Below are 10,394 nucleotides of genomic sequence, written 5' to 3' on the forward strand. Positions count from 1 at the left end.
TACTATGTAAGAAGACATCCTGTCTCAACAATGAAGTGCTGGTTGCTTCTGTCATTGGACCAAGAAGCATCCAGCAGATTCGCGACAAATTTGGAAGAAAAAGGGATAGTTATTCAGGAATAAAAAAAGTCAGACACTACTGTTGTTACAAATATCACAATGAAACTAGCAATGTTTAACTTCTAATCAAAACAAACATAACAGTGAACCAAATTCAATAATCCTGTAGTATAACTATGAAACGAAAATAAAAATTAGATGATCATATTCAAATTCAAATAACAAATTGTAACTAGAAAGCATCTCATCTAGTTTTGCTTTTACATTAGACCCCTAGTAACCATTTCTTGAAGAAGTTTTACAGCCTTATCATTCTGGTTGTTTTCAAACAAGCAACGAATGATAATTTCGTAAGTTACAGCACTAGGAATGCAACCATTGTCTTCCATTTTTGATAGCAAGGATAATGCTTCATCAAGTAAGCCCTCTTTACAAAGCCCTTGAATCATAATATTATACATCCTAACATCCAAAGGATAGCCTTTCATCAGAAGATCTTCATAAACCTTTTGTGCATCTTTAAGTCTTCCACTTTTGCATAGTCCATTAACAAGTATTGTGTATGTACACATATTTAGCTGAATTCCCCTGTCTTTGATTTTCGTCAATAATGCAATTGCCTTGTCAACATGATTGTTTTTGCACAAAGCATCTAATATGGGATTGTAAGTGAACATGTCAGCAGGTTGACCTCTATCATGCATCTCATCTAAAAGATCCCAAACATCAGAGATTCTCCCTGATTTGCAAAGTCCATCGATGAGGGAATTGTATGTTATAGTATTAGGCGCCATATTTTTTAAACGTATTTCTTTAAAAAGATCCATGGCTTCGTCCACCATTTTATTCTTACATAATCCATTAATCATAATATTGTAGCTACGGACATTAAGAGTCACTCCCTTTCGGATCATGATGTGGAATACATATTTGGCCTTGTTTACACCACCAAGTAAGAAATAACCATCCATTAAAGAATTATAAGTAACAACATTGGGTTTCATATCTTCTTTTATCATCATAGCTAACACACTTTTAGCTTGTTTAACCTCTCCTTCCTTACAAAAACCATCGACCAATATACTAAAAGTATAAACATTTGGGTTGATGTTTTTGAACATCATTTCATTTAACAAACCAACTGCTTCTTTCAATCGACCCACAATGCAAAATCCATATATTAAAGTACTGTAAGTGACGACATTAGGAGAAATTTTCTTAAGAGACATTTCAGAATATAAATCATAGGCATCATTAATAAGCTTATCTTTGCATAGACTATCAATGATTGTGTTGTACATTACGACATCTGGCTTAACCGATAACCCTTCAATCTTCTTGAGCAATTGCATGGCAGCTCTTGTTTCACCTATTTTGCATAATCCGTTGATCAAGGTCCCATAACTAACTTGATTAAGGTGAAATCCCTTAGCAATAACATCATCATGAAAGTGCAATGCTTTCATAACATTACCATTAAGACAGAGACCTTTGATAAGTGTATTAATTGTTATGGTACCAGGCTGATAACTAAGTTTGAGAATTTTTCCCAATACAGAAAATGCAAAATTGAGTTGACCTAGTTGACAGAAACAATTAATCAAAATGTTCAAAGTAACAATGTTAGGTTGAATTACCTTGAATTCCATTTGTTGGAAAAGGGAAATAGCAATAGGGTAATGATTAATCTTAACAAGGGAAGTTAAAATTTGGTTAAATTCAAAGATGGGTTTGGTAGGGTTTAAATGGATGATGCGATTAAATGATGAAATAGCATCGTCAAGATTGTGAGTGAATGAAGGATTAGGGTTAGAGTGTAATAATCGAATTGGAAGAAAGAAAATGAGAGTAGGAACAGAGTGTGCATACCTTAACCTTAAAATTGACATTCTTCTTTTTGTTGATTGCAACCAACTAAACTCGTTATGTTCGATTAAACGGAATGAAAAAGGTTACCATAGAAAATAAACTATTTCTTTATTCTCAATCAACCTTTATTCTTCTCTTACACTTCCTTCCCAATCATGGAAAATAATGGATATTTTAATTATTTATGTATTGTATATGTAAATATTAAGTTAAATTCATCTATAATAAAATCAGGTCTAAAGTAGATTATTTATTTTAGGGAGCCAAAATTTATGTACAATCTTAATAGTTCAATTAGTCTTGCATATTGATATTTTAAAATCACCCATCAAATTGATATTTTTAATCAATTTTGTCCCTCTATTGATGATTGTAGAGACTAAAACGACATTAAATTAATAATATTAGGAACTCATTTGAAATTGAGTAAATAATATGAAGGAAAAGTTTGATACGTTGGATTGTAGGTAGAGATGGGAATGGGTTAGGCCGTCCGTCAGGGGCCTATGGCCTGACCTACTTATGGCATGATCTGGTCTGGCCTATTTAATAAACATGTTAGACTCAGGCTGTTTTTAAAGCCTATTTATTTAAATAGGTCAGACTCATGCTTATAAAAAAAATTTCCTTGTACCCTCCTTATTATACCTACACCCCCAAATATAGAATGAAATAACTATTTTGCCCTCGTATAAATAATAAAACCTCACAAAATTACCATTTCACATTTTTACATTTCCGGAACTGAGAGTAAGTTTTTTTTCCAAATTTCCGGAGAAGTTGAAAAACAAGTTTTCCGGTACAGAAGTTGTACTCCAGAAACCTTGTTGTAATGTTTGCCGGTACCGGAAATCTTGCATGAAGTTTTCCGGTACAGAAGAGTGTTCCGGAAAACATTTTTTTAAGTTATCCGGTATAGAAGAGTGTTTCGGAAAACTTGATTGTCAACATTTCCGGTAGTTACCGGAGAACTTGAGCATCAAGTTTTCCGGAAGTTACGTATATTTTTTTTTTAATTTAATTAATTATAATTTTATAAGTTATTGTGATTTATTTCTTTTAATATTTTAATTTTTCAGTGGGTGCACGAGGAAGAGACGGCAAAATCATACGAATTACACGGGACACTAAGACTTCTACATCAACTCCGATGAATCCCCCAGTGAGGATTCGACCGACAACTTCAAGGAGAAGAAGACGTATGATTATTGAAAACGACGATGAGGGACATCATGATCAGGGGGAGCCTTCTATAGTGCATGAGAAAGATGTGGTACATGGGCAGGTGGATGTACATGAGCATATGGTGCACGAGCAGGTGGATGTACATGAGCAGGAGGATGCTGCACCTGCTCATGAGGGAGAGCATATGGAGGAGGAACACGATGGAGCTGAGGGACCTGGTGAGCTCACACGGTATCCTGGAGGACCTTATGATTTGTCTGTCCTTACACGATACTGTTATCATGTTTCAGCTAGACTATGGTTTGGTGAGGTATATTAATTATTACTTATAATGCATTAAAAATATTTAAATTAATTAATATTTGTTGTCTAAATTTAATTTTAATGTCATATATTTTTTTTGTATACAGGAGCGACCATTGCTGAAAATTGTTGCGCATGGGAAGAAAATGCAACAGTTTACTCTGCCGGTACTTTCGCGACCCATAGAGAATTGGGTGAATTTGTCAGGTCTGAACCCATTACAACGGGGTAGTTTGAAGATGATCGACAACAACTTGATATATGCGTTTGTTGAAAGATGGCATTCCGAGACATCGTCATTTCACATGCCATTTGGTGAAATGACGATTACTTTGGATGATGTTGTCAATCTTCTCGGATTGCCTATTAGGGGTGAGTTCTACAGTCCACCCGATGTAGATAGAGTAACAGCGTGTAATCTTGCAGTCCATCTATTAGGAGTGACCACGGAAGAGATCTGAGAGGAGACCAAAAAGACTAGAGGTGCGCACTATAGACTAGATTGGTTGAAGGAGATCTTCAGAAGGCAGTGTGCAGTAGAGAGGTTTGACTGTGCTGCTAGGTCATATCTATTGAATTTAGTCGGGAGTACTATTTTCGCTGATAAGAGTCATACTCTAGTTGATGCGAAGTACCTTCCTTTATTCAGATATTTAGACGGTATAAATAAATATGTATGGGGTACTGCTGCACTAGTGGTGCTTTATGACTACCTCTCAGATGCCTACTATTATGACACCAAATAGCTAGGTGGATATATGACGCTGCTTCAGGTATCAATTATATTTTAGTATTAATTATTAATTATTTATTTAATTTATTTATGTTGTATTTAATTGTTAGCATTAATTTATTAATTTAACTTATTTATGTTATATTTAATTATTAGTATTAATCATTTAATATTTTTATTTGTAACAGTGCTGGATTTACGAATATTTTCCGAATATTTGTAATAGAGGTGATCAGGGTGCTGACGTGGAATGTTTTGCCCGAATGAATAGATGGTGCTATAAACAAGGCAAGCATAAGGTCCATGAATACAGAAGTATTATTGATGTATTGACACTTGCAGATGTTATATGGAGACCATGTGAGAATCACAGGGGTGTCATTCTTTTTGATGATATCACGCTTTATACTGGTCACATCTGACTATGCAGCACTGTAGTGAAATATCTACCAGAGAGGTGTTTGAGACAATTTGGATATATCCAATATATTCCTTCACCGCCACTTCCAGATCCTGCTAGATTATTTGATGTAGATGTGGAATGGTTGGGATATGTGACGCCAGTGACAGAGCTATTTCACAAGCTTCGTCCAGCTACATATCCATCTGAGTGTGAAGATGGATATTTGGAGTGGTTCTATCATGTGTCTCATCCACTGCTGGTGCGACCAGATGGTGTATCTCAGGTCCCACGTTATAGTGTACCGCCCACCAGTGCAGATGCTTCTAGTTCACAGCCGCCACCTATCCTACAGCAGATCGATGATCTTACACAACATGGGTTGAGTCAACATCAAGCTAGTCCAAATGATGAGTTGTATATTCACTTTTATAAAACTTTGTATTTATCACGTAGTCACACTAGTTAGTAGTAACACTTTTGATGAACTACTGTTATGTCGGTTATTTTATGAACACTTTTGATGAACTATTATTATGTCGGTTATTTTATGAACACTTTATGTTAGTTATTTTATTAATTATTGTTATGTCGGTTACTTTATTAATTATTGTTATGTTAGTTATTTCGGTTACTTTATTAAAAAATTATTTTATTAATTATTGTAATGTCGGTTACTTTATTAATTATTGTTATGTTAGACTCACCCGTCTCTGAATAGTTATTTTATTAATTATTGTAATGTCGGTTACTTTATTAATTATTGTTATGTTAGACTCACCCGTCTCTGAATAGTTATTTTATTAATTATTGTAATGTCGGTTACTTTATTAATTATTGTTATGTTAGACTCACCCGTCTCTGAATAGTTATTTTATTAATTATTGTAATGTCGGTTACTTTATTAATGTCGGTTACTTTAGAATTAGGTGTTAGTAAATTTTCTTGTTTTTAGTGATATGGTAGTTTAATTTTCTGAGTTAATATAATGTCTACTAATAGTAAGGTGTAGTAAATAGATGAGCACAATAGATTTATCATGGTTCCCCTTATAACCAAGGGTACGTCGAGTCCTCTTGCACACCACAAGAGATTGATCCACTAATTGTCAAAAAATATACAACTCCCACCCTAGGATTCTTGCTACAACACTTCTAAGATAGCACACCACTATCTTAGATTAAACTATTTTTAAGAAAGCATTCCTTTCTTTTACAAGTGATACAATATGATTTGAATAAGAATAAGGAGAGGTATATTGATAAACAATCCAATAACAATTCAAGTACTTGAGAACCTTTCTGAATGATATGAAAATGAAATGCAAGTACTTTGTAAAAAATCAGAATTTTGTTCAAAGTTGTTCAAGGTATATATTCAAGGATTGTTATGCTTTGATATGAAGTTATGGGGTATTTATATTCCATAAGCATATCTTCAGATTCGTGCCCATTGACCCAAGAGGTTTGATGAAATAAATACAAGATAATTAAATATTGTTATGTCGGTTACTTTATGAAATAAATACAAGATAAAATCAATTAGTAAAATGCATGACAAAACTAAAATTAATTAATAACAATTGAAATGTCGGTTACATTCAAGTGATTTTGTATCAATTTTAAAACATTAAGGTTCATCTAAAGACATTGCATTTACGGGTTCTGTAGGTGGATTTTGGGTAACACGTGACAACCGGCCTAATAAATACACCCAGTGTTGTAGACGGTCTGTGTATGCTATTGCCCAAGAAGTTGCTTCATTGGTGCGATATTGCTTCCAACCTGGTGCAATGTCTGGCATTGGAAATCCATCTTTCATCTTTAACTGCAAAAATTAAATAAATTAACAAAATATAAGACAAAAATTACCAGAATAAAATTTAAAAAAGTATAAGAAAATAATTACCGGAACCCAGTGATTTTCATTAACAAAACCAATACAACAAATGCGACCATTTTTTGTCGATCCGGAATGTGAACCCCTCATAGGAAAGAAAGTCATTGAAAATGTCAGACCGAAAGTGACAAGAATAATATTATATGTTGTCGCTATCACGTAACCCATATCAAGTATGGACAACCATTTATCCATGGGTTGAACACCTAAGCCGGATATCATCAACGAATCTCTTACTTCTTTAATGCGTCCTGTGAACAATCTATCATATGGAGTTACATGAGAAACAATCTCTTGATCCAATCTCTTGCGGACCAAAGACCAACACTCTTCACCGAAACCAAGCAATAATGCAATAGCGCGAAAACCACAATTTCCATCCGCTGCCACGTCAAATATGTCATCAATGTATGGCTGAATAATATCAGGAAATTGTCTCAATAACAAATTTTTTGAAGAATGAGATGACTGAGAGGGGTGTTTCTTTGATTGAGAGGCTTGTCTCTTCTTTGACTGAGAGAGATGGGAACCAATATCTTCACAATATGTTGCATTAACATGCTCAAAGTAAGAAGGGTCTCGATATACATCATATCCATCTGGCTTCATACCCTTACTCTTCTTCACTCTTCCTTTGGTTTTGACTTTTTCAGATGGTGGACACATTGAACTTGTACTTGGAAAAGCAAGTTCACGCACTTTACTCTTCAACACTCGTTTCCCAATAACATCAAATGATCGAAAGCGTTTCCATAAGGCATTCATCTCAGTAGACATATCCAACTCTGATTCATCTTATGTGTCTTGAGTGAGTTCACATTCCATGCTTAATTTTCTCCAGTGAATATGCACAGAATCTAGAGGAATTGGTTCACCCATTAATTTATATTGTCCCAATTCACAAGCACAAGGTAATTCGTATGTCCTTCTCAGAGAACACCCACATATAGATTTTTCAGTAGCCACCCACTCAACTTTGTCGTATTCTTCATCAATACGTCTTTGAGCTTCTGTTGATACAAATGTATTCAATCTCTAATAAAATGGATTTCTGTGCTCATGCTCTTCATCATAAAAACTTTTTTGAAACGAGGCTCTGATTCTTTTATGTTGTAACCTTATCATGTTGTTCATAGCCTCCCAACATTTACACAAATCACCCATGCTATTTTCTAACATTAACTTCAGTTTCCAGTGAGCTGACTCAACCCTGTAAATTTTTTTTACAGATACATTAGAAAATATAATAAAATTATAATATAATACAATTCAGCAATATATAATAAAATTCAACAATATATAATAAAATTATATTAAATACCTGTTAGTCGTTGTGTTCCCCAAATGCATCACTTTATTTGTCCATGCTTCAACAAATCTTTCCTTATGTGGAGTCAACCAAGTTTCTTTGACATAATCAACAAACACTTTAGTATCAACACATGATTGTTCAAACATATGCAAGCGCATCATATACTCTTTTTCATTACTACAATACATAATGTCTTTCCACATATTCAATATTGACTCTTGTCTATCCTTTAAGACATATTGCTTGCATTTTGCTCCAACATTTTTTTCGATATGAAATCGACAAAGTAAATTAACAGCATGTGGAAACACAATGCCAACTGCATTCATTAACGCAAGATCTCTGTCTGTCACAATTACTTGAGGGAATTTATTTTGTGTAACAAACAAATCTTTTAGTCTCTCTAATGCCCAACAAAAGTTTTCTTCCCTCTCACATTCCAAATAAGCAAACCCAACTACAAATGTTTTCTCTGTTGATGTCATACCAACAATTTCAAGTAATGGCATTCTGTATTTATTGGTTTTGTAGGTACTGTCCATAATCAACACAATCGGAAACAAATTCAACAACTTCACTGAATCTGGATGCGCCCAAAAAATATCTCTCATAACATCGGAGTCTTCACGCTTTCTATTCCAGCACACATATTTTGCATCTTCAATTAACTTGAATAAATGTTGCATCTCTGTTCTATTACCTCTCACGTGCAATCGAATGATACTTCTCTGTTTATATATTTGTGAGATCTTAGTAACATTACTCTTATCTCGGTCTTGCAATGAGAGTAATATGTGTCTCGATGCAACATTATATTTTGTTAATTCATGAACATGTTTTCTTTCTTCTTCATCTAAGCGTCTAACATATGCATGCCCCTCCAAAGTATCAGGTAATTCATAGTTGTGAATTCCATAAATTACTTTAATTATCCATCCTGAACCATCTTTTAATTGTTTTGATCTAAGCTTGAAAGGACAATCACATTTTTTTGTTGAACTTCGAATAGAACTAGCAGCACACTTGTATTTTCCCCCTTTGTCACAACCTAATATTAATTTATTTCTCCGTCCTTTCTCACCCGTCTCTATATCTGATCTTCTGATAATAACGGTAACTTTATTTTTTATACCAATTTCTTTTGCCCATTTCACAACAGTATCCCTTGAATCAAATATCTGAAATAAAATAATTATAATTAATCACAAAAATATATTTTTATAATATTAATATTAAATATATTTATTCATACCTGATCTGTGTCAAAAATATTTGTAGTATCGACACATGTTTTGTCACTTCTCTGTTTATATATTTGTGAGATCTTAGTAACATTACTCTTATCTCGGTCTTGCAATGAGAGTAATATGTGTCTCGGTGCAACATTATATTTTGTTAATTCATGAACATGCTTTCTATCTTCTTCATTTAAGCGCCCAACATATGCATGCCCCTCCAAAGTATCAGGTAATTCATGGTTGTGAATTCCACAAATTACTTTAACTATCCATCCTGAACCATCTTTTAATGGTTTTGATCTAAGCTTGAAAGGACAATCACATTTTTTTGTTGAACTTCGAATAGAACTAGCAGCACACTTGTATTTTCCCCCTTTGTCACAACCTAATATTAATTTATTTCTCCGTCCTTTCTCACCCGTCTCTATATCTGATCTTCTGATAATAACGGTAACTTTATTTTTTATACCAATTTCTTTTGCCCATTTCACACCAGTATCCCTTGAATCAAATATCTGAAATAAAATAATTATAATTAATTACAAAAATATATTTTTATAATATTAATATTAAATATATTTATTCATACCTGATTTGTGTCAAAAATATTTGTAGTATCGGCGCATGTTTTGTCCATTAATAGTAGTGGATTATCCATATCTGTTAACATTTAAAAAAAATTAAAAAACTTAAAAAAAATTAAAAAAAAAATGGTCTGTACCGGAAAACTTAGAAATGAAGTTTTCCGGAATCTACTACTGTACCGGAATACTTGTCAATTAAGGTTTCCGGTACAAAACTTTTCCCTTCTGTACCGGAAAACTCAGTTTTAACATTTCTGGTACTTTACTCTGTACCAGAAATCTTGTTACAAGTATTATGGTAGTTACCGGAAATCTTGTTACAAGTATTCCGGTAGTTACAGGAAAACTGGAGCCTACCGGAAATCTTTTTTACGGCTGGGTGAATGACAAAATGGTGAAAAAAAAAAAAATTACCTTTACTTTCTTTGAAATAGCAAAAAAAAAAAAAAAAATTGAGGGTAGTTTTGGCATTTTTGATTTTTTTTTGGGGTACAAGGCAAATTGTGGGGGTACAGGGGAAATTTTTCTATAAAAAAAGCCTATTAGGCTTGACAGATAGACCTATATATATTTTATTATTTATTAATATCATTTATTATTATTATATTAATAATATTATTTCCTATTTTAAATTATATCAATTAGACAATCACTCAGTGAGCATTCCATATTCAGTAATTGTTCCATATTCGGTAGAGATTTCATATTTGGTAGTCATTTCATATTCGGTAACCGTTCTATTAGTCAATCACTCAGTAGTCGTTCCATATTTGTTTAAGAGGTAATAATGAGTGTGTTTGTTTCAGAAAAA

The 10,394-nt window shown here is 33.3% G+C and overlaps 2 protein-coding genes across 3 annotated transcripts; both read right to left on the reverse strand.

Moving 5' to 3' along the window:
- Positions 1 to 204: 204 nt before the first annotated feature.
- LOC113783931 (uncharacterized) lies at positions 205 to 2,065 on the reverse strand. 2 transcript variants are annotated; one of them, XM_073364465.1, is made up of 2 exons: positions 1,930 to 2,065; positions 205 to 1,639 (listed from the first exon to the last, which is right to left on the reverse strand). In XM_073364465.1, the coding sequence occupies exon 2, from the start codon at positions 1,524 to 1,526 to the stop codon at positions 321 to 323; it is 1,206 nt and encodes a 401-aa protein (XP_073220566.1). In that variant the 5' UTR covers positions 1,527 to 1,639; positions 1,930 to 2,065; the 3' UTR covers positions 205 to 320. The 2 variants fall into 2 exon arrangements, with proteins under 2 accessions (XP_073220566.1, XP_027193427.2); XM_027337626.2 differs by having other exon boundaries at positions 205 to 2,065.
- Positions 2,066 to 6,179: 4,114 nt separating this feature from the next.
- Positions 6,180 to 7,226, reverse strand: LOC113788078 (uncharacterized). The gene is made up of 3 exons (XM_027337625.1): positions 7,038 to 7,226; positions 6,459 to 6,962; positions 6,180 to 6,377 (listed from the first exon to the last, which is right to left on the reverse strand). Exons 1-3 carry the CDS (start codon positions 7,224 to 7,226, stop codon positions 6,180 to 6,182), a joined length of 891 nt encoding a protein of 296 aa, XP_027193426.1.
- Positions 7,227 to 10,394: the final 3,168 nt, after the last annotated feature.

Source organism: Cicer arietinum, chromosome 8, assembly GCF_000331145.2.
Source record: "Cicer arietinum cultivar CDC Frontier isolate Library 1 chromosome 8, Cicar.CDCFrontier_v2.0, whole genome shotgun sequence".
NCBI classification, from domain to species: Eukaryota; Viridiplantae; Streptophyta; class Magnoliopsida; order Fabales; family Fabaceae; genus Cicer; species Cicer arietinum.